The sequence below is a fragment of the Gorilla gorilla genome, chromosome 2 (assembly GCF_029281585.2).
Source record: "Gorilla gorilla gorilla isolate KB3781 chromosome 2, NHGRI_mGorGor1-v2.1_pri, whole genome shotgun sequence".
NCBI lineage: Eukaryota > Metazoa > Chordata > Mammalia > Primates > Hominidae > Gorilla > Gorilla gorilla.
In genome coordinates, this window is record NC_086017.1 from 65,524,950 (window position 1) to 65,550,012 (window position 25,063).

Sequence of the window (25,063 nt, forward strand, 5' to 3'; positions counted from 1 at the left end):
GTTCAAAGTCAAACCCAGGAATGACATCTGGGGGTAAAGCAGTGGTTCCCAACCAACCAGGAGCCATGTTGCCCCCCCAGGGGACATTCAGCAATCTCTGGAATCATTTTTGGTTGTCACAAGTAGGGGCTGGGGGTGGGGTGGCAGGGATGCTATTGGCATCCAGTAGGTAGAGGCCAGGGATGCTGCTAAATATCCTACAACAGACAGGATGCAAGACAAAGAAGTATCTAGCCCTAGATTCAATAGTGCTGAAGCTGAGAAATCCTGGCATAGAGCGTGTTCTCCAGGGGCAAACTGCCCACTTCTCAATTCCAGCTCCATCACTCACTAGTTCCGCAACTGGGAGGCAACTTTCGTAAACTCTCTAGGGTCCAGTTTTCTCCTCTTTAACATGTAACTAATAATAGCACACGCCTATTAATACATAATATTAGTTATTATGTAACTAATAATAGCACATACAAATATCTTATATGTATATATTATTACACAACACATGTTGTATATTATATGTTAAACATTGTGTTAGTTTCCCAGGCTAATCCACAAAAACCTATGTCATGTTGTCATGTTGCTAAAATTCCTATGCTTGTGGAGAGGGTTGGGGAGGATAATGGAAGATAATATAATAGCTAAAACATAATACGAAAAACAATACTGAATGAAAACTTAACAGCATTGATTGATCTCAGGGCCACATACTTCAGGAGAAGTGGCCTTGTTTAGAAAGAACAAGGGAAGATAGTGCTCATCTTATGATTCTGTTTTGAGAATTAAATCTGTTAAACCATGTAAACCGTCTAGCACATTGTAAAAGTGATGTAAATGCTAGTTGCATAGATAAATGGAGACCTTTAAAAAGATTCCAAAGGGAATTTCTGAACTCTTTTAAAGTGAAACCTTTAGAGAGTGATCGCCTAAATTATTTATACTTAATTTCACTTTAAAACAAGAGTTTCCTTCTACATTGCACCTGGCTATTTGTGCACATGCTAAGTGCCTGAGTCTGCCATTCATCATCCTGAGACTGCCTGCTGCAGCTAAGATTGCCAGCTAGTGCAGCTGAGAATCATTTATGGAAGCCCCACAGTCAGATGCTTACCTTCCAGTTTTGGAAATAATAAGGGTGCCTCTCCTAAGCAATTACACCGTGCCCAGCACTTCACTTAGTGCCTGGCCATACACTAACTCACTTTGCCCCCCAACAAACCCAGGAGGCGGGTGCTATTATTAGTTACATGTTAAAGAGAAGAAAACTGGACCCTAGAGAGTTTACGAAAGTTGCCTCCAAGTTGCGGAACTAGTGAGTGATGGAGCTGGAATTGAGAAGTGGGCAGTTTGCCCCTGGAGAACACGCTCTATGCCAGGATTTCTCAGCTTCAGCACTATTGAATCTAGGGCTAGATACTTCTTTGTCTTGCATCCTGTCTGTTGTAGGATATTTAGCAGCATCCCTGGCCTCTACCTACTGGATGCCAATAGCATCCCTGCCACCCCACCCCCAGCCCCTAGTTGAGACAACCAAAAATGATTCCAGAGATTGCTGAATGCATAATAAATTATATATATCTCTCACTATATACATGTAAGATATATAATGCATAATAAATTATATATATATATATATATGTATCTCACTATTTGATTTCCCAACCATGAGTTAGCTGGCTCATAAACTCATCTGGGGAGAGACTTTGGCATGTGGTTTAAGAAGCTGGGTCTGAATAACCCCTTGCTATATCAGATAGCTAGCAGTGGCCACATAATACTGAACAAAGAACACGGAATGTGATGGGGAATGACAACTGGGTTACAGTCTGGGTTCTTCTGCCTCTGAGTTGTGTGACCAAGATGTAATTTAGCCTCTCCTCTGTAAAATGGGGCAACCTAAGACCCACATGGTGGGGCAGAGAAAGACTAAGTAGAGTTACACATGGACAAAGGAAGCCTTCCTTAACGGTTGTGCTCCACTCCAGGACAAGTTATGCTCATCATCATGACTTGGATTCCATGGCTACAAGTCTCACAGGACTCCATTGGGGTCTGCTGGCTGATGACAACACCTCATTCCAATGTGGTAGTATCACTTTCCTATCTTCTTTTTAGTGCCTTTGTGTGTTGCCCCTCTTGACCTCTGGGCCTGGTGTTCAGGCCACACCACACAGCTCTCAATGCCAGCCTGTTGAATCGCCCATGCTAATCTACATCTATACAGAATTGATGGCAATTATAGATTATGCAATATAAAGTTACCCTGTGCTAACCTCCAGAGTCCTTGAATTCTTCTTATGACCAGAACCTCACATTGAGAGATGATTAAGAATATACCTAACTTGAGTAAAACTACTCAAGGAGAGCAGGAACTTGAATATTTAGCTTCTGCTGAGTTGCACATAGCAGGTACTCAATAAATATTTATTGAACTAACTGCTAAACAGGTAAGTATTAGTTAAGTGCTACATAGCATAGTATGCAACGGTTTTCCCTCCCAGTGTCTTCTTTCATTTCTTTTCAAATAATCTGAATAATTTGTAGGCAGGAGCACAAGAGCTTAGTTTTTAATCTCATCAACAAAGAACCCTCCAAAGAAGAGACATTCCTTTGGCCTTGGTTGTTGGCATTTCAGGTATAATTATATTTTTCACCCTAAAATTTCCCAACAAGATTAAGAGTTACACACAAAGTCTCCTTAACCTTTGGCTCGGAAGTTTGCACAAGGAGCTCTGCCCACTTTTCATGTGATTTCTGAAAGACGCCAGCTGCTGGCAGCCATGAAACATGAAACACAAAGAACCCATAATCTGCTAGAACATACCCTGCTTGCACAATTCCTTGAAGCCTCTCTAAGAATACACCAAAGCCTGCAAGTGTGTACATGCTTTTCTCCAGGCAAGGAAGATGCAACATTGCTTTCTCAACAAGCTGTTTCCAATATTTTAAGTAACTATTCTGGCTCGGCCAAGATAAGAGAGTACAAAGATCTAGGGAAAAGACAACTTTCACATTTTCTTTGTAATTTCACTTGGTTGTGGCCTCTGTTGAAGTTTCCCCTGACTTCAAAACATGATGGTATTTCTTGTAATGGCTGAAAAGTTTTAAGCTTCTTCATGTACCTAATTCCAATGGGCTATTAACTGGGCTAGTTTATTGGCACTGTGGATGCAGGGCTTTTGAACTTGTAGGCATACATTTTTTATTGCCTGGACAGTTTGCTTGACTCTTCGAGAGCTATATCCAACCCATCCCAGCCAGGTGGTTTTTGGTGCACAGCATGAAGTCTCCAGGGAGAATGGTTCCATTTGTTCCTTTGGCCGTGTGTGCCAGTGCAAAGCCCAGCACTCAATGCTCAACCTGATTCAGGAGACATGGAGCAAGTAAACTTTTAAAGCTTTATAACACATAGTAGATACTTGATAAATAATTACAGAGATATTGACATGGCAAGCCTGTGAGAGGTGATCAGTGTAGAGTAGGTAGTGGTAGGGAAGAAAATAAAAACAACAAGGCTAGTATTTATGGAGTGCTTCACTATGTACTAGCACTGGGCTCACATTTTACACCACTATTTCATTTGATCTTCACAAGAACTCCATGAGGGAGGAAAATGTAAGAAATCGCTTTCCCCATTTTCCAGATGAGGACATTGGAAATTCAGAGAGATTAAATATTGTGCCCAAGGTCACACAGCTTTCAGGGGCAGATCTGGAATGCAGAACTCACGCTCTTACCCCATGAGATCCTATATGCAGACTGGACATTCTACTCATGAAAAAAGGGAAGAACAAAAGGAGGAAGAGGTGGTGAAATAAGATGTAAGAAGAAAGCAGAGAAGTGGTCAATGGAGAAAACCCCTAAGGTGGAGAGGAGGAAAATGGACAGAGCCCTTGTTGGCTGTCTTCACGATTCTTAAAGAAATGGGCCCATCTTCCCCTTCCCATGAGGGGAGTTTGTTGGGGAGCTTGAAGACTACAGCAGAGATTGAAAAGGGTCACCATGGGGAATGCAATGTGAGTCAGTGCAGACAAGCAACCGCCCTGCAGCTCTGGAGTCAGACATACCTGGGTTCGAATCCTAGCTCGGAGATTTTGGAGCTTTGTGACTTTGGGCAAAGAGCTTTCCCTCTCTGTGTCTGAGTTTCCTCATCTTGAAGACAGGATCATAGTGGTACATACCACATATGGAGACATCAGGATGAACAAGATGACCAATGTGAAAGCGCTTAGAATGGGGTGGCAAATAATGGCCCAATAGGTCAAATTCAGCCAGCCACTGGTTTTTGTGCAGTCTGCAAGTCGAAAATGGGTTTTACCTTTTTCAACAGTTGGGGGGGAATTTTTTTAAAACGAATATTTTGTGACACATGGAAATGATATGAAATTCAAATTTCACTGTCCATAAATATAGTTTACAGTGGAACACAGCCATGCCCACTCGTATGGTCTCTGGCTGCTCTTGCATGGCAATGGCAGGGTTATGGAGTTGCAGCCAAGACCACACGTGGCACACTCATGGCTTTGCACTGCTGTTCACATACTACAAATGGCAGCAAGGTTGCTCTAACTTGACCACACTTTGAGTGTCATGCATATCACCTATCTGTATGGACAGATATTTTTAAAGATGAAATACATAAAATACCATTACAGATCATCATTAACAGATGAACATTTGCAATATATTTTGATAACAGAGAATACTAATTTTGATCCCCAATAAAGTGACATGTTATCCCCTAAAAGAAACCCACTCTCTTCTCATTAGTAGAGGTATATTACAAAAAATTATACTCATTATATTTTGAATTTCTTCAATAAAAAAATTTGTGAACATTTGTTTTCTTTCTTGTTATATAAACATCTATATCTGGATTTTGCCCACAGATTTTGGACCACAAAACCTAAAATATTTACTATGTGGACATTGCAAAGTTTTCTAGTAAGCCCTAACTTGGGACAGTGGTGGGCACGTGGTCATGGGCACAGGAGAGGAAACGCTAGCCTCTCCTTTGCCGACATCCTTTGAGAAACGCCCCAAGTTCCTTTTTATTTGTCTCAGTCTTCTTGAACAGTGAATATATATGCCCATTAAGCTCCACATAAGTAAGCACTTGGCAAAACACAGTTGCCAAACATAGTAAGAAAAAGAAAAGCCTAATAGTGGTGCTAGGCTATCGGCCTTCTCCTTTTCAGGCCAATTCATCATTTTTGGCATGCGGTTGTCCAGGCTTCGTGTTAACCACCTCAGTCAGTGGTGGTAGCTCCACCTGCTTGGAAAATGGCTCATCCTATAGTCCAAGAGAAGTCAGGCTGCAGCAAAACTTTCCCCAGATATACTCTGTGCACCCTAATTCTACATGAGGGTCTGAGAAGAAAAGGAGCTGTGAGCAATAAGCACAGCAAACGCTCTTTCTCTGGAGTGTGACAGCTGGCTGGAGGACCCTGGCCTATTGAAGGCTCTGAGAAGGCCTGCAGTGGAGAAACCTATTAATGCTGTTTAATCCAGCTTTGCTCAAACTTATTTGAACACCATATGCGTTTATGACTATTTTTTAAAATAGTGGCCAGGTCGGGTAGCTCATTCCTGTAATCCCAGCACCTTGGGAGCTGAGGTGGATCACCTGAGTCCAGAAGTTTGAGACCAACCTGGACAACATAGCAAGATGCCATCTCTAGGCCCCCCACCCCTACACAAATAGCCAAGTATGGTGGTGTGCGCCTCCTAGCTACATGGGAGGCTGAGGTGGAGGATCTCGCTTGAACCCACAAGTCTGAGACTGCCGAGAGCCATGATCACACCATTGCACTCCAGCCTCGGTGACAGAGGAGGACCCTATCTCAAAAAAAAAAAAAATGTCTTTTAATATCCAACACCATCAGTGCACTGAGGAACACCTTAGGGAATTACTACTATAGTGGAAGGAGTAGCTGGCCAAGAGTCACATGTTTGAAGTTCACGTACTAGTTCCCCTGTGTCTCATCTGTATAGCCCTGGACAAACCTCCTTTTCTTACTCTATAAAATGGGCATGGTGTCACCTGTCTGCCCTCCTTGTAGAGCTGATGGGAGATCAGATGAAAATCAGGGACACAGGGCATTTTCTCTAAACTGGCAAGGGTGCTATGTGAGTGAGACAGAAGTAGAAGAAATGGCAGTGTCAGCTCTTGGAACTTTAAGGTGTTTTCCCTAAGATGAGTGAACTAGGCAGAAAGCCACTGTGCTGAAGGCCCCCTCAGTGTTTGTCAGGACAGCAGTGACCTACAGAGGGGCAAACGCCAGAGTCCATCCTTCCCTGCCCCCAGTCCCTGCCATGGAAATGCAACCCAGCTACATAAAGCTCCTGCAGGCTTTGGCGTGTAGGAGTCTCTTGCATGGAGTCAGGCCCTCACATGAAAAAATGGCTCAACAGTCCGGGCTCCATCAGCATGTTGGTGCATTCATAATTTTTAAAAATAATAACATGGAGAAAATTCATCTGGTGCATCTTAGCTGGCACCCTCACACATCGTCACCTCCTTATCTGACATATTAGATTTCCCTGTGTCCCAAGCCTGTTATATAATGAGGGACAAAGATTGCTCTCTGGCTCTAGAAGACTTCCTCATTCTCCCTTTCTCATTCCACATTCCGTGAGGGGGAAGGACAATTCTTTTCAGTGGCCAGTTGTACTGAGCCCACATCATGTTTCGGATCAGCTGGGGGAAACACTGTTAGCCCTGCAAGCCCTTCCTCTCTGAGAAGAAAACAGGCTTGCCATGAGTTTCCCAATGTGTCACCTGCCTTCAGACAAAGGGGAGCAGAGGCCGGGCACAGTGGCTCACGCCTGTAATCCCAGCACTTTGGGAGGCCAAGGTGGGCAGATCACGAGGTCAAGAGATCGAGACCATCCTGGCCAACATGGTGAAACCCCGTCTCTACTAAAAATACAAAAACTAGCTGGGCATGGTGGCGCACGCCTGTACTCCCAGCTACTCGGGAGGCTGAGGCAGGAGAATCGCTTGAACCTGGGAGACGGAGGTTGCAGTCAGCCGAGATCACACCACTGCACTCTAGCCTGGTGACAAAGCAAGACTCTGTCTCAAAAAAATAAAAAATAAAAAAAAGAGGAGCAGAGAGGTTTCTTCGATAACATGATTTTTATCATGCTCCCAAGCTAGTGCCCCAGCATCAGAGGAGACAAGTACAAAAAAATAAGTAAAACCACAAACCCAACACAAAACAGCAGCCAGAGTCCCACACACTGAATCTGTTTACAATCCAGTGTCGTGGGCCAATGGGGAGACTCCCTTTTTAATTACCGAGGTTTTTTTTTTTTTTTTTTTTTTTTTTTTTTAGTAGAGTGATTTGTACGGAAACTCCTTTCAAATAACACAGTGACTTCAGAGATCAAGGTGCACAGAAAGAAGAACAGAGGCTGGGGGATCAGCAGGGTTGCTAATTCCATCACACGCTGACTCAGGGCAATCAGAGGCACTCCTCTGACACCTGAGCAGGGAACAAAGCCGCCTCATGCCACTGCCAAGAACAAACCCACTGGGCAACAGTGTACTCTTCCCAGCCTCTGCATCCCAAGGGCTCTAGTGTGCGTGGCCACTCCAGCCTGCCCTGACCTCCCGACTGCCCGATGCAGAGCATATCTTAAAATTATAAACAGATGTGAAAAACAGTCATGTAATGCCAACTAAATGATAACACCACCAAAAACAGTCTTAGCTACCTTTAAAGGCTTAATCCATCAGGTGGGAGTGGTGGAACCAGTATCTGAACTTGGTCTGTGAGGCTCTAGAGCCTGGGTACTGCCCAACCACTCTGCGCCAAAGATTATGCAAAGTCAGATTCCCATCTCCATCAAGCACATATTTACAAGACCATCTGCATAGGAAAAATATGGCAAGATATATACTGAAAGGTTAAAAATGATGCTTTCTCTGAATGAGGATTTTGAGAAAATTTTTTTCCTGATATACTTATTAAATTTCCTAAGTTTTGTAAAATGAGCATAAAAGTAACACATGGGGAAAATGAATTGGTGGCTGTAGGAAGCTCAGGTTTCCCAGTGAAAGCAATCTGCGATAATTATTTCAGGCCTCGTCTTATGTTTGCCCTCTGATGGACAAAGATACAATGTACAGCAAGGGGTCTCTCGCCACATATGGGAGTCTGCCTTTTTATTCTGGATCTAACAGGTTTAACTGAGAAATCTTCTCTCAAAGAGATTATAACAATCTTTCTTCTTCAAACTTCCAGGGGCTCTGTTTCTACATCTCTGCATATACACAGTGACTGAGGAACTAAGGAAATGTTTGGGGACTGGCAGATTTTAAAGCTACCCTTGCCCTTCAACCACCCACACAAACCTAAAAGAAGGGACCTGATTTATTAAGGTGCACAGCAGAAAGGCACACGGTGGGGTTGCAAATGCTGACTCTTAGGCCGAAAGAAATGGCAAGGAGTCTCCTCATAAAGGCTCAGCATCTCAGTGATTTTGTCACCATGGGAACAACCCTGTGAGCTGCAAGGCATGCATGGACCCATGTTTACAAGTGCAGGATCTGCTTCAGAGGGATGGGGGCCTGACATCCCAATCTTACTCCACACAAGATTGAACACACGAGCACCTTAGATCCTGACCTGGCACAGTGGAAGTTCTCAGTTGCTGTGTGCTGTTGTTCTCAGCATTTACATTATATTTCCCAGAAAACAAAGCTAGAGGGCATGTATATTCCCAGAATACATTCCCATCTCAAAGTCTCTGACAAACATGTTCATGGGGAAGCCACAATGAGGGTTGCAGTGAGAGTTTCATAAGAACACCGGGTAGCCACCAGATGGTGGACTAGCAATTTTCCTGCAGAGATCATGTGACTCTGGAGAAGGAATATATGGGGGAGGCCTGAGGATAGAGTTAAGGTACGTCTTGGTAAGGCTAATGACCTCCAGCCAATGGATGCTCCAATAGCAGAAAGGAATCTAGCCATTCTGATTGATACACCTAGTGGTGGCCATAATATGTGCTCTGATTTTAGATGTTGTCTTGGTTTTCCCCTTTGGTTGGGGCTGTGGAGATGGTTGGAAAGAGGTGGGGCTGGAGTTGCTTTCCCTGAACCAACAAGACAATTCTGACTCAGAGCATTACGTTGGCCACCAATTGGATGGCTCCCCAAAGAGGCCTCTGAGAAGTATCTATTCTCAGTCTACAAGTCTCAAAATGAAACCTGTGAGCCTTCTCAACCCCACATTTGCATGTTCTAGAGCAATACCTTCTGGTCTCCCTGAAAGTGCCATTATGGCCATTTTCAAATGTTATTAATAATTCTTTTAGAAGCTTTGGTTCTGCCTCCAACATTAAATGATGCCCTGCATTGTTTAAAAACCCTTTCCATCTTTCTTTCTCTTTCTTTTTCTTTTCTTTTTTTTTTTTTTTTTTTTTTTTGAGAGAGAGTTTCGCTCTTGTCGTCCAGACTGGACTGCAATGGCATGATCTCCGCTCACTGCAACCTCTGCCTCCCAGGTTCAAGCAATTCTCCTGTCTCAGCTTCCCAGGTAGCTGGGAATACAGGCATGTGCCACTACGCCCAACTAATTTTTTGCATTTTTAGTAAAGACAGGGTTTCTCCATGTTGGCCAGGCTGGTCTTGAACTCCTGACCTCAAGTGATCTGTCCGCCTTGGCCTCCCAAAGTGCTGGGATTACAGGTGTGAGCCAGCGTGCACAGCCTTTCTTTCCATCTTTCTGATAACTTGGGTGATCCTCTGAGATAAAGCACGTATAATATTGTGATGTCCCAGGTGTAAGACAATTGTCACATAAGATCACGCATGTCTCTCTGGCACCTGCTAACACTGACAGTGCTAACTGCCAAAGGCACCTCTCTCCCTACTCTCACCCATAGCAGACTTTTGGGCTGGCTGGTTTCGCTGATGTTTACTGAGCTTATTATTATTATTATTATTATTATTATTATTATTATTATTTTAGCATTCAGCTTTTCATATCCCTCCCACCCATTGGTATCTGTGTCTCAGATTAATTTTCACCAGATGTGAGTGTCTGGACTTCTCCAAGATTTGTTATTTTCCCTCCATGTTCCTAACCTTCTTCAGGCCATTTGTGTGATTTCTCTGACCTCGCTAGTGTTTCCAACACCTTCCAAATTAGTGTCATCTGCGACTTTCTTTCACATGCTCTTTTCTCCCCTTTACAGATGATTAATAAAGAGGTTAAACAAGACCAAACCAACAGCATACTCTAAAGCAAATGACAAAAGGGTGGGAGAGCCAGCATGCTCCCTGTGCGCCAGCCCTGGCACAGGAAGGATGTAATGTAATGTAACAACACTCTGCTAGATGCCTCCCGCCTCTGGCCCATGGTAATTTATCACCACTGTTAGTTTATGATTTCTCAGCCAGATTTCAGGTCCTGAGAGTGTGGTCATATCTAAGCCAACATGCATTGCTCTGCCAGGTAACCCTTATGAGCTCCAGAAAAACCCACAAGAACTTATTTACTGCCCTCCAATCTGCTTAAAAGCTTCTACCTTGGCCCCCAAGTCCATCACCCTTGAGAGCAGAAAGAGGTGGACTGAGACATTATTATCCTTTTCTCTCTTCCAATTCATTAGCTTGCAATTAATTATTTGTTAAATATTCATTGGCTTTCATGTTACTCATTAGATTTTTCTTTAAGCCGAAAGAAACCCTCTGCTATAAACATGGACTAATTCATACTCTCCAACAATCAAACTTTCCTTAGCTATACCCAAGTGTTATAAAAATCAAAGGTAACTGGAGAGGGTATGTTTATAGGGTAAACATGCTTTAAGTAAGGCCTGCTATGTAGGTGGCTTGGGTGTAGCTATGGCCATATGAATAGATTACCTTTCTTTTGCCTTTTCTTTTACCTCCCAAATTCAACAACCCCAGTATCAACCACTTTCCTCTGTTTATGGATACAGTACACTTTCCTGAGCCCAGAAGTAACAATAATAGTGATATACTGATATTCTACCCAGGGTTGAATACTCACCGTGCACCAGGCATGACTTGGCATCTTACTCAGCTCATCACAGCCCTGGGGGTGTCACAACCTTCCTCAAAGAGAAAATGGAGGGGAGAGATGGAAGGTGACTTACCCACGGTCATCCAAACCTAGGTCTATCTGAATCCAGAGACCACACTGTTAGCCACCCCACCATAGATGACGGTCTTCTTCACTTTTTCTGAGTCACTGGCCCCTCTATCTGCTGAGGAACATAAATAAATACTCTCTTTGTGGGGATGTGCATACATCCACATTGAAGCCTATGTCAGGGGATTTGCAGAGCCTCCAGGGCTTATGGATGCCTGCTTGAGAATCTATGTACTACTCTAAGCTCCTCGAGGGTAGGAATCACACTTTGTTCACTACCTTGACTCAGTACTGAGATGTATATCCAGTACATCTCCAGTACTAAGATGAAGAAATATTTGTTGAATAAATTATTAATTGCAAAGACCGTGAATAGGATATTCAAGTTGAAGTTCTAAACAGCAGCTTTGTAAGCCTGAATAGAAGATATAAATATACAGACACCTTCCAGAGGAGTAGAAGAGCAAAATAAAAGGAGGAAGTGGGGACAGAGATAAAGCAAAAACATCTTACTTTGCCCAGGAATCAATTTTGCAATTGGAAGTAGGCAGAGACATTGTCATGGTGGTTCTAAAACATCTCGTAGCTACTTCTGGTTAGTTCTCATATTAACTCCTGAAAAGAGATTATTGAAAGCTTCTTCTGCAGAAAAATAATATACTTAGAATTTCAAGATGAGAAGTCAATTATCAAGAGCAATCAAAATCTCATGTTGTACCCCTTAACTGACAGAATTCTTGATCCCTGGAGATCTCAGGGGGAACTACAAGAGCCAATGGCAACTTCCTTCTCTCTAGGTCCCTCTAGTCCCTAGGTCCCTTTTAACCTCCTACAACTCTGGGGTTTTTGTTTTTCCACAGATCGCTACCCCTTACATGTCTCCTTATTCTATAACTACTGATTTTGCTTTGCAATCTCCTTTTCTTCAAGAGTTGGAGGAGCCACCCACTCTTGAAGTTAGACTTCAGACATGCTTTAAACTTGTCAGCCTGCACATTACTGCAATAAGAGGCCAGAGATTCCCCTGCTGATATGCAGGAACATGGAAAAGAGCCGAGGTCAAAAGCCTGCCCTTCCCTTGGCCAGACCGACTGGACATCTGGGGAAACCAGAACTCTGAGTTCCCTCTCAGTGCCCCCACCACCACCAATAATGGCCTGCTCCAGCTTTGACACCCAAGGTAGAAATCTGGAGGCATTCTCAATTTTGTCCTTTGTCTTACCTCCCCATCCAAGTCCTCCTGGCTTCACCTTCCTAGTCTTATCTCCAATTTATCCACTTGTCTGCATCTCCACTACTGCTGCCCTGGGTCAATGCCATCAATTCTCTCACAGATCATGGAACAGCCTCTACTTCTGCTCTTCCTGCCATGACAATTCATCCTCTACGCAGCAGCCAGGGTTGTTCTACAACATAAATCAAATCATGTCATGTCCCTGCTTAAACTCCTCTGATGTCTGCTCAGTTTTCTTAGGCTTAAAATCTAAACTCTCTACCTCGTCATAAAAGGCCCTACGTTTTCTGGTCCCTTCCTTCTTCTCCATCCTCATCTCACTGTTTTGTGCTCTACCCAGAGTTACGGTCTTCAAGCTTCTTCAGCTTATAAATTCCTTCCCACCTCCAGCTTTTGCATGCCTCCCAGGACCACCTCCCAAATGCACGCCTTGGCATGGATACCTCCTGACTCTCCCCTTTTAAGACTTGGCTTAAAACTTACTTCCTTGGAGAGATGCTTGCTGAACATCCTTCCTTAAGTAGGTTCCTCGAGTTAATCTCAGTATCTTTCTGGTTTCCATCAAAGCCATGACCAAAATGTGCAAGGTTTCTATTGAGATGTCTAATTATTTATATTCTGTCCCTTGACTAGATGGCAAGATCCACAGGGGAGCAACCACGGCAATCTTATTCGTCACTGGTTTCCTAACTGAGATCCTAACTCAGCATCTAACTGAGAACTTAACCGTTTGGTGAAAGAATGGACAAATGAGTGAATAATAAATGAATGAATGAATAAATGAAAGTCTTAGTAGCCAATGGCACAAGAAAGAGATATATCAGATCCTCAGTTATACAAAATCTAAATTGCATTAAAAGCAGCAGTAGCTACCCCTGTACAGGCGGTGTGAAAGAAAACCTGCACTTTGCATAGAAACCACCACTTTGTATAGAAACCTCTGCTTTGTGTAGAGCTCAGAGCTCTTTCCTTGATTTTCTTCTTGCAGCCATTAAATTTCTCTAGTTCCAGGACAAGCACAGGCCTAGTGTCCAGACCCTGTCTGCTAAAAGACGGCAAGTCAGACCTGAACTTCCTAGCCACAATAAAACATCTCCTTCCTCCTTCTTTCATTCTTCCAGAGGGGAGGCATGGCAGGGAGTTCCACTGGGCCATCCAGCACTGCTTTTATTTGTAAAACACCACTTCCTCGTGTCTAAATGTTCTGGGATTCATATTTTTACTCACCATAACATTGTCCATGAGCTGGTGGCAGACAGCTACAATTCTTCATTTTGAACAGGCTGCATCTACTAGCATCACAGCCTCATGCCAAAACTTGTTAAAGCCACATCTGTATTTTTATGAATCGGGTCCTAAAAATTTGCAAATGTTTTCAATCAAAAAAGACTAATTCCTTTCTAGTGGTTTAAGAAATAAAAACTTGTGTTCTATCTTTGCTCAATTACAAGAGTTCACAGTAAGAGCTCAAACATTCAAATGTCGAGGCAGAGGTGGCACTAAATCTCACAAGGTGCCTCGATTTGCTCGTGCATTGCCTACCTCATTGATGTTCGCAAACCCGAATGCCTCTTGGGGGGTCCATGGAAAGCACCTTCATTCAATGTAAATGAAGAAGTATTTGCTGACACAAATGATACCTACATTAAGTGGATTTTCCTTAAGAACAGTTATGGAGAATTGAGGAGCTGCTTTTTCTGCATTTTGCAAGGCAAGATAGGGAATACAGTTAGGCCTCCAAGAGCACATTTTCACAATTGAAAGTATGTGTGAGTGTGGGGTTTGGGGGGTTGGTGGTGAGAGGACAGTGGTTGAATATGCTTTGCCAGGGATGCCTATGACGTCAACAACTTGCTGGAAAAGTGATCCCGTGGAGTCTCTAGAAGAAACCCAGAACAATGAGGCTGGCCACAGGTAAATCTTAGGCATAAGAAAACAAGAGTGTGGATGATCCAACAGGGAGGGGGAGTATAAAGAGAATTGGGAAGCAGAATATAGGAATATATGTTTGGTGTAGGCAGCATAGACTACATAACTAGTGGCGCTGAGGGCAAATGAACATGTGAGGCCCCTTCTTTGAAAAACATCAGGAATTTCAAGACAGTGACAGCAAAGTTTTAACCTAAGAGTGAAGCCCTTCTAAGTGTAGGGCCTGTGGACTGCACAGGCCATACGCTGATAAATCCAGGCCTGGGTGTGAGGTTTAAGAGGGGAAAGGCTAGCTCTAGGGGCTGTCGAAACTCTTTAGAAAAGTAAACTTTCCCCGGTCCACTGCGTGCTCGGAAAATACCACTCCTGAATGACCATAGTGAGACAAATAAATCATGTCTGGACTTAGCCTCCAGAAGTGGCAAAAAAGGGAGGAGCTGATGGGGTTGTTATGCTAATTCCAATTTGTTGTAATTTTTAGAGTGACTTTTTCTAAATTATGATTCATTTCAGCACCAAAACTCCAGATTCAAGTCAGAGCCTTCCGATGCTATTATGAGCATATTACTGATGTCTAGTAAAATAACATCTTGTAATGTTTCTTTTATAGGGGCCATAAATCAAAACATTGAAAACAGTTAATTTTTAATGTACCACTATTATCCATCTTTAGTTATAAATTTAATGTCTCCTAAGGCCTCATGGATTGTAATGAAACTCAAAACATGCAACGGCTGCTCAAAAACAGAAGGTTCCCCCAGTATCTCATTATTTAAATCCTTAAAGATATGGTTTTAAAAGCCTGAGGATATCTAAGCAAACTTGTTTAAAGGAGTCATAAAGAAAGATAAGTAGTTTTCCTCTGAAGCATATGAAATTTATTATAGCATACTAAAGTAGGATTATATATTGACTAAATTTCTAAAAACATTTATTTTCTGGTGTGTATGGCATTTGGGGAAATTCATGAAGAAATAAAGGGGATAGGGCTTAATACAATTGTCTGCATTTGCCTTAAGCAAAGCAAGATTTCCTATGGGTCTTGGAGCCAATTCCATCCTGAGGATAACAACACTGTTCATATCTCAGGGTGTCATGAATCTTGTGAAAGAGCAATAAAAAATCTTCACTATTCAGGAGGAAACACAAGTGCAGCCTAGCACCCTGATACTCATGATGGCAGAAGTAGCTTCACAGAAGAGCCCCAAGTAGGAGCTACACTTTTCAAGACGACTGCCAAACTCTTAGAACTTTCCTTTACCTACCTCTTCCATGCATGTTTGAGGCAGGCTTCATGTGTTTGCTTTTTAATGCTATAAAACGCTTTCTTCTCATTTCATATGACTTTAGGTCAATTTCCACTTTTATTAGCTTTTCCTGTGAGTAAATGTGACATTTCTCTTAATATTTTCCCTACATAGGGAGAGAGTTGCTCCCATAGACATCCAGAACTTCTCTGATTTCCCCACTTCCTCATACTGACAAGCTTTCCTATGGAATGACTTTGCATCTGGAAGTGTTAATTCCAGTGCCGTTTTCCCCTTTGCCAAGAAAAGGCAGAAGAGATGAGATACTTCTGTATTAACATGAAGCAGGTTTTACTGGCAGCAAATGGATCCAGGAGGCATTACATCTTTACTGTGTAGAAAGATGTTGTACCTGAAAACCACCATCCTGTGAACTGCCCCCTCAGTACCAAAAAAAGCAAACTGACCCATTAGTGGGACATGTAACAGGTTCAACTAAGAAGTAAAACACAACAATGAAACTCACCCACAGGCAAAACGTACCAGCTCTTGGTTAAACTTCACCTGAAGCACTACCTGCCATGCTATTTGAAGGCAAGACTCGGGGAAAGACATACATGCTAAGTTATCCCAAAGAATTGTCCCACACCTGTTGAATCTCCAGCACTGTGTCATTTCATGCTTGTCCCAGAATAAAGAACTATACATTGAATACTTTCTGATCAGAAAAAAATCACCATGGCACACAATCTACCCCATTCCTTGTTCTGAATAAAACATCATATGCAATGTTATCAAGTTTAATACCATATTCCATGTAACCATATGTATATTCAACTCCAGGGAGTTTGTGACTTGGTGTCAAACAGCCTGCAGTATAGAGGAGAGCTGTAATTCCCAGCAGCAAAAGTTGCTAGACTTCAGTATTCCATTTGTAACCATGTGGTAATTACATGTGTCACTATTCAATCGTAATGCAGACAGGACGTAAATAAAGGGTGGATTCTTAATAGCTAAAGACCAGCTTTTAAAATACAAAACCCTCTGATAAATACAATGTGTATAATTTCTAATGCAAAGCCTCATAGAAGTATAATTTTTAAAAAGCAACAGATAAAATGTCACTAATAAGACCTGCTAATATGAATATTTCTATTCTAATTCATTTAAAGAGTTACAGTTACCCATTCACCATTACTATGCCTTGATCCTTGTGTTTTCTTCAGAACTGCCATAGAAGAGATAGCACAATCCATTAAACGGCCTTCTTAGAGATGATAGTTTCAGCTCCATGAAGATACATATTTTATTTTCCTTATTCCTTGCCAAACATTTGACACAACCAGAAGGACGTGAGAGTCACACCACACTGGCATATCTGGTGAAAGCAAGCAGTCGGCTGAAAACCACGACTGGAGAATTGCGACAATTTCTGAGTCCACAATCATGCCTTAAAAAGTGTGTATAAATCCCAGTAAGGGCACAGTTTACATCTTAAATAACACAGAAACATTTGAATCGTGCTAAACCCAGCCCCAACAAGGCAGAGCAGTAATGTGGTTGTGGGGTGGGGAGGTGAGGTAGGATGGAGGGGGCTCTTGGGAAGGGTCAGGGCACGCGGACATTCTGCGCTCACAGAACACAGTAGCAAACACAGGGCACAATTCACAAACATCAGCGAGCACAATTGAGCACGCACACAATACAACACTAGAATGCAATTTTTTAAGAAAAATGATATAAAAGATGGTTTCTCACCCCTCAAAACAAAACTGGAACTTTGGTTTACAGGCCCGGCTATGCCCATATGCCCTCCTCGTCATCCTGAGGCCGGCCCGAGGTGGGGAGGTGCACAGAGAGGAGGGGAGCACCAGAATGAAAGAAGAGAAGGTTAGTTACACCGAGATGCACTGGAAAGGCACACTAATCTTCACTTTGTTTTTTAATCTTCAAGACTGAGGAAAAAAATCCATAGTAACTTAAATTCCACATCACCGACTTGTCAAATACATAACCGAGTTTTGTATCTATGGCAACCCACACACAAAAACATTCCACCCACCCAGCTCTGAGTCTGTGTCAAGATCGGATTAGAAGATTAAAATTAGTCTACATTAGCAGATGATTATTTTTTTGGAAAGCATGCAATCTGAATTGCATATGCCTAAGGAGTAGATTAAACCTTTTAAGTAAGCAGAGAAGTAATTATAGTAATCAAATACCCTTAATTTCTCTTAAGCTTAAAGTATCAATAAAGGCTGAAGAAGAATTAAACACACACACACACACACACACACACACACACACACACACAACTCCATCTACTTGGGTGGAACAAACTTTTTCAGCATGCGATAATTCATATTGGTTATTCCACAAAGGCTCAAACATGCTGCGATCTTCTTAGTTGACAGATTCTATTTTGCTCTCAGCATGAAAGAGGATGCACTGGCAATGGTATGATTATACAATTGCATGGAATGATTATACGTTTGCAATCAAATAAGTTTCAAAGAAAAGAGAGGTAAACTTTCAATTCAGTAGAATGCTTATAGAAAGAAAGTTTTGCTTAACTTAAAATTGTGTTCAATTATGGATAAACTGAAACTTCTTTGGTTGGAATTCTTGTTGAAAAGTGTTTCAAAAATAGCTCTGGTGACTTTCCTCACTTAGTGAAGTGGCTAATATAGAGGGAAATGGAATCTTTGAAGACAGACGTATATCCCCAAAGCAAAGTCCCTTTTTTGAACAATTCTCACAGTTTACTGCAAGGATTGAAACATACCCTGGTGTCACACATAGTTTGAGAGCTGTGCCTTTTAATAGGTTTCCAGTGAAGTCAGATTTTGCCATGATTTGCTTCTTGTTTTGAAAATCAGGAATGGAAGAAAAAAAATAACCTGGAACATTTTCTCATTATTTGACTCCTTATTGGTTAAGTTGTTACACTATTAGTTTGAATCCTATGAAAATGTCAATATTTGGCCATTTTTACCTAGAAAAATAGCAGTTTCATACAGTTCCACCTAATCTGGCCAATAGGCCTGGTCATTTTTATCTACTCAAAGATTTATTTTTCAACTGACTTCCAATACAGTTTATTTCCTTTGTATTTCTATGTATTTTATTTTATGCATTGAAAAAAGTATTCTGAGAAGAGATCCAGAGAGTTCATCATACTGCCAAAGGGATCCATGCCCACGAAGGTTACAAATCCCTGACTGACTTGAGTCAATGGAATGATTTGCACAGAGTCTGAACTGGACAACTCAGTATGAATTTTCACTTGACAGCTTAGGTAGGAATATTCTGGCAAACAATAAAACACATTGATCATTTTAGCTGGGCCTTCTTATGTAAAAATTATCTGTGTTTATTTATTATTAAACAGTCTAATAATTGCTCTTGCCAAGAAACTTCCCTTTTCCCTATGTGACTTAGGAAAAATGTATTTTTACATTCATTTAACTTCCTCTCTGTCCCTGGAGAAAAGAAAATTTGATGCTCCTTTTCATCTTCATGAAGGAGGAAAGTTTACACCATGAGACCCTAGGGCATTCATAAATGGGTTTCAAGGAGCCTAGCAACCCCTTGAAATTCAATGAAGAATGTTGTTGAGTATGTGTGCAAATATATGTCTCTGGATGGAGGCCCTAGCTTTCATCATATGATTCTTGACCCCGAGAATCGCTGCTGTAGAAAAACTCCAAGCATAGAAGGATGCTATGATTTGCCAAAGTCACAAAGCAAAATAGGAGGCTTTCTCTAAAATACAGCCTACGGACACTGCCGACTTCTTCCTAAATAACTATAAAATAACTTGCAGAGCAGTTTATTTCATTTCACATTTAAAACCCAACATCATATATACATTCATTTTGTTCCAAATCCATTCCTATCAGGTTTTAATTTTTAAAAGAGAAGAAAGTAAGCAAAAAGAAAAGCCACTGCCACCAAAACCTACTACTATTTTCTTAACAGTGAAATGTGGTCTAATGCAAATCACTTTTAGCAAATTAAATATATTAAAAAGTGGTAATTAATTATGATTGAAACAGACAGGAGTTGTAGTTTGAAAGTACACGCTGCCAATATCACTACTACTGTTCCTCGTCCACCATAGGAATAAAAAGGGGCTCCCAGATGTCGAGGGTTATTAAAAACCAGATGTTCAGATCGACATCTTGTATGCTAGTGAATAAAGTAAAGAAATATGACAGTCCAACGTAAACTTTGCTAACATTTAATGTGGCAGAAATGTGGATAAATTCCTTTCATGAACTCAGAATATTATGCATTTTTAAAAGTTTTTAGTTTTTTAAAGTTTAAAGTTTTTAAAAGAAAATAGAGAAGTGGTGGCTCTTTCTGGTCTCTCTAATCTTCAAAGCTTAAACATGAATTGACCCTCATCGCCAAATGATCTGGGTCAGAGTGAGTGTCCGTTTGGGGAATAAAAAACAAAAATGCAGGAGCTAATCAGTGCGGGAGCTCCAAGTCTTTCCAAACATATGCAGCTGTTTCACTGCTGCGCTGCCTGCATCTCTGTATGCAAATATTAATTTGTTCTGCAACCTTACTGCACAGAAATGTAAATTTGGGGACCCAAAAATAAGAAACAGACAAGTATCACTTGATCCTTAACTTCATGCTAAGTTGTTGAGAAATACTTGGCGTTTTAAAATGCATCTATCAGGACTGGGAGAGTCTGTTTCCTTTCCTTGTTTTTCTGTTTCCAAATCTACTTTGCAGTGGCTGTTCTGAATGCTGCTCCGTGTTTGATCCCTTGTGTGTCCTTTGTGAGTGATTGTTCTGCCACCAGTTGCCAAAATATCTGGATGGGAAGAAAGACTCTAGTCCATCAGTCATCTGCATGCTTTTGTTCATCTGGGGATGGGAACATCCAAGGTGGACTGAAGCCCAGAGAGCACAGTGACCACAAAACACAGCAAATTCTGAAGGGGAGGAGGTTTAACTATCAAATAACCTCAGGACACATCTACAGTTCCAGGGATGACGTGACAGACAAGGGGGTCTTGATGGAAATCCTGTAGTCCCAGATGCTGCGCCCTAATGGGATTCTGTAAATATTGAGATAAAACAAAATTCCTCACCGATGGGCTGCTCACAGCGGCTATGTTGATGACAAGCTCTAAAGGCAAAGGGACTGAATCATCGTTGACAAGACAAGAGACTTGTTGCTGTGAGGGGGCATTTATTAGCTCCAGCAAAGAGGCTCTGAGAAGAAACTCTATAATCTGACATGATAAATGGCCCAGTGTAAACCTTTAAATTGGTCTCTATTTTGAAGTATTAGGTATAGCCAGCAGGCAAACCTGAGGCCACCACCGGATTTTGTTTTTTTTTAAACACCTGAAATTCTCTTTGAGTTGATAGCTGGCTTTTTTTCTTGAAATCAAAGAATTAAGTTCCTAATGGGGATCTTACTTTCACACCTGTCCTAGAAAGGAAAGCAAGTAGAACCAAGGAAGTATCACTTTCAAATAGCCTACTGCCTTTGTGGGAACTCAGCCAAGGTCTCTGCCTGGAAGGTCCACCTGGCTACCTTGCTGGAAGGGGTGCAAGGAGATTATCCTGGTTATAACTAGGTCTGGTGTGGGCAGTCTTCAGACTCGCCTCCACCCCTAATTCATTCATGGCTTCTCTAAAGCTTCTGAAACTTCAAGCCCCAGGACTTTGCAATGTTTGGCTGCACAGGTCATGAAAGCAAGATCACAGTGTGGAATTTATGATGTGCCCCGAGCCTGGGTTCAACCAAAGCAGATCCTGTTAGCATTTCCAACTGCAGGCTTGGCCAGAGCCGGGAAAAACAGACACATCTGTAAAGGAAAACAATAGGCTTAGGCATGAGCCTGCAAATGTGGGGCACCGAGCCTCATCAGGGTACTAGTAGGTTTTCTGCTAAGGTCAAGTCCAAACCTTCCCTCTGGAGACCATTCATTCTGTCTTTTATTTCTCCTGCTTCCTGGAATGCTTAGTCCATGGATGAATGTCTCTGTTCAGGTGATGGGGTCAGGTATGGCTATAAACTCTTACATGACTTGTATTTATTATAATCTCTGGGGCCCATTTGCAGGTAAGATCCCCCGCCAAAACAGGAAAGTCCTAGCCAGGTTCAGAAATCTGCTTCCTGCTCTTTTAAAAATAAGCATTAGCTTATTTCTGAGCTGGGATAGAAAAGAGCCAGTATGTATTTGCACCTCCTCCAGGTTAGAAAGAGTGCTGACGGCTTCTGTGTTTCCTCCCTGAGGCTCACCAAGGCCCGGTGACACAGGTGTCAGGAGGTTTTTTGTGCAGATATGGAAAGGAAGGCTCAGGGAGGGAGGTCAGGTAGCTCATCAAAGGACACCTGGCCAGGAGCTGGGGAGCCAGGGTCAAATTCCAGCCTGTCTAACCACAAAAGTACACCCTTCTGACTCCACCACATGAGCCGAGAAGCCACAAAAAGAAGAGTTCACTTTGACCCCAGAAGGCATTTGTTGGTTCTGCTTAGCTCAGCTCTAGAGTACGTTGAACTTGGTCCTGCCTTCTTTCCAAGCTGTTGAAGACCCTGGTTGGAACTAGAAGCTACAATTTAGTTGGGTCCCTCTGGCCCTTGGAAGAAAGGGGTCTTCGTATGCAAGGGAAGCTATTTACGTGGACATATCAGCAGCACCCCAACACATTTTAAGATCTCTGAGGGGAAAGGCAGCACCTTCACCTCCTTCATACTGTGCCATGATTCTCAGATGTGGGAACTTAGATATTTCTAAATGAGTAATTATGGAAGGCTCAGTTCTCACTGTTTTGAATGACTGGATTCCTCTGAAGGAATACGCTTCCTGGATTCCCAGAGTTCCTTACGATTGCCAAGATTGTGTTGACTTGTGTCTTCTCAGAATGACTCTTCCCCTCTTCTATCGCACGAGCCACATCTCTGGTTTATTCTTCTACACCCCAGTGGTGAAACCGAAACTTTATTGGCTGAGGGGGAACACAGTAGGAGATGTCCATATTTTAAAAGACACACTGGGGTGTCTCTCAAGGGACAGGCAGGTACTGGAGAATCTGCGCAGCCTGGATTGGTTCTTCTCAGCAAGTTCACCTCACTAGGACACGCTGAGGCAGGGCAGCCACCTGAGACCACTTTGTCAAGCCATCGAGAACATTATAGAAATTTGGGTGGCCTTTTCCTCCACTTCTAATATAACATCTTTAAGTGCTTCCTCAATTTTTTTTTTTGCATCGTCATTATAGGGCAAATTGAAGAAACTAGTTTTCTATTTCTTTCAAGCAAAAGTAGCTGTGACAAACTAGTCTTTGGTGCACTGTGCCAGTTCACTCAGCTCAAGGACATCAGATACCCAGCTGAAGATGAGAATGGTCGAAGCCTCTATGTCGGCCAACAATATTGTTTGGGAGTTTAAAATCAACATCTGCTAAAAGCGGAACCATTGCCAGATAACCATAAAAAAGGGTGGGAGTGAAGACAGGCTTTATTTTCGCTCCTTCATCGATCAGTCATTAACACTTGGCTTTGTTAAACACAGTGAAAATTGTGTTTTTAACATGACTCTGGTTCTGCCATCTCCTTCATGGTAGGCAGTCAAATTTCCTTTTGACTCTTCATTTCCTCAGCTGCTTAGAAAAGAAAATGAGGGGAGGCTGAGGCAGGAGAATCGCTTGAACCTGGGAGATGGAGGTTGCGGTGAGCTGAGATCGCGCCATTGCACTCACTCCAGCCTGGGCAACAAGAGCGAGACTCCGTTTCAAAAAAAAAAAAAAAAGAAAAAAAGAAAAAAAAAAGAAAAGAAAAGAAAATGGGACTACCATATCCTGGCCCTGATGCTTCATAGGTTTGCTGTGCAAATTAAACGCAAGAATGTAAATTAAACCACTTTGTGGATGCTACAGACTTAGACCAATATAACTAGACATATCATCCCTGTTGGTAGCATTAATAATTGATTACTAGTAAAACAAATTATTTGATATTACACTAAAGCTGAGGGCAAAATGGTGTGTCTAAAAAGGATCTGATGGGGTACAAAATGATTCTTAAATATTTTAGAGTCTCTGGGCTGTTCAAAATTGACATTATTAAGATCATTAATAGATGGATGCCCAAATCCAAATTTTTAAAATGCTATTGGTCTGTAAGGTGGTTTCCTGCAATAACAGACTTTGTGAGTGTGTGCAGGGTATGTTTAAAGGATGTTTCCTACTCCCTTTCCTCTGCTGGTCCCTTATCTTTGGAGTGCTGCAAGTGCCTGGAGTGTTGTAAGTCAAACATGATCCCTATTACATCAGTTGTAGAAAAAAAGAGAGGCAATGGTGTTTAGCAATATAAAATGGATTTCCCTGCTTCCCGACATTTCAAGGTTGGCCACCCCCTCTCAATGGGGGAGCTAAAGTGCTGCCTCTTAGACAAATGCGACTGGATTAAAGCAGCAAGTTGAAAAGAAATCAACCCTCCAACGTTGCCAAGATGCATTGCATCCGTAAGCTGGAGAGTGCAGGCTATGTCTGAAAAACCCCTGTTGACTCAAAGGATACTGCAACAAATCTCTTAATGTAATCCTAATACTGCAAACAAGGTGTAAAACCTAGACAAATCAGTAAAAGAAAAAAAAAAAACACTCTACCCCAAATAGCATAAGACTGAATGAAATCTTCAGTAGGCTCAAACCTCCTTTAAGGAAAAATCCTTTTCTAACAGGAGGATCCTGATGCATTAAGCAGCTCTGCATTTTTCCCATACTCAGTGAAGACCCTACCTGGCAGGGCTTATTAAATCATGCCCTCATGTGCTTACATGCAGGGAATTAACATCACACCCAGATTAAAGGGCTTTGACAATAACCTGCTCATCTGCAAAGCCAGCTTCCCAACTGCTGCGTAACTCCGCCTCCCTTCCTCTCCTGTAGCTCTTAATGGTTGGGTGAGCATGTAACTGCTGGTAGAGGAAGGAGGCAGTTAAATACCTCCCACAACAACAGTTCAGACATTTGTCCCCATTTCCTTCTTTACCTGTGGCCTCACAGAGAGCCACCGCAGGGTTACTCTACAGCTTCTGCTCTTAAAAACAAGCAAACAAATAAACTGCCCCTTTTATTTCCCAATGGTGGGAAATCACATATGCCGTCTGGCTCACTTTCTAGTAGTTTTGGGGATTTTTAGTAGTCTCTGAGGGATAAAGAAAAAAGAGACATCTGTGATATCTTTCTATTTCTTAACCTGCTAAACACAGTATCCTCCAATCTACTTGTGAGAAAAGAAGTATTGGGAAAGACGCAAGTGGCTCTCAAGAGCTATTTCAAAATGCATGCCAGGATATCCTTGGCTACAGTTCTGAAAGGACTGGCCCAGGAGTGGCAACGGTCAAAACTTCTGAACCCTTCTCCTATGCAATACACATCAGCACCAATAAGAGGTTTCTTCATGGGTTGTTGAATTTGAAGGCTTCATCCCCACATGAAACAAAACTCAAGGCTCCTTCCAAGAAGTGGGCCATGACATTAGATTTGCAA

General features: G+C 42.1%; 1 protein-coding gene across 6 annotated transcripts in view; it reads right to left on the reverse strand.

Annotated features, from left to right (window-relative positions):
* Positions 1-25,063, reverse strand: part of ERC2 (ELKS/RAB6-interacting/CAST family member 2) — a 971,230-nt gene that overhangs the window by 160,123 nt on the left and 786,044 nt on the right. For 2 of the 6 annotated variants that reach the window (XM_055383004.2, XM_055383003.2), the window contains exon 17: positions 17,295-17,360. The exons of the other annotated variants lie outside the window; for them this stretch is intronic. In XM_055383004.2, coding sequence (XP_055238979.1) covers positions 17,334-17,360 — 27 coding nt within the window. In that variant the 3' untranslated portion in view covers positions 17,295-17,333. The remainder of the gene's footprint in view (positions 1-17,294; positions 17,361-25,063) is intronic. 6 annotated transcript variants of the gene reach the window in all.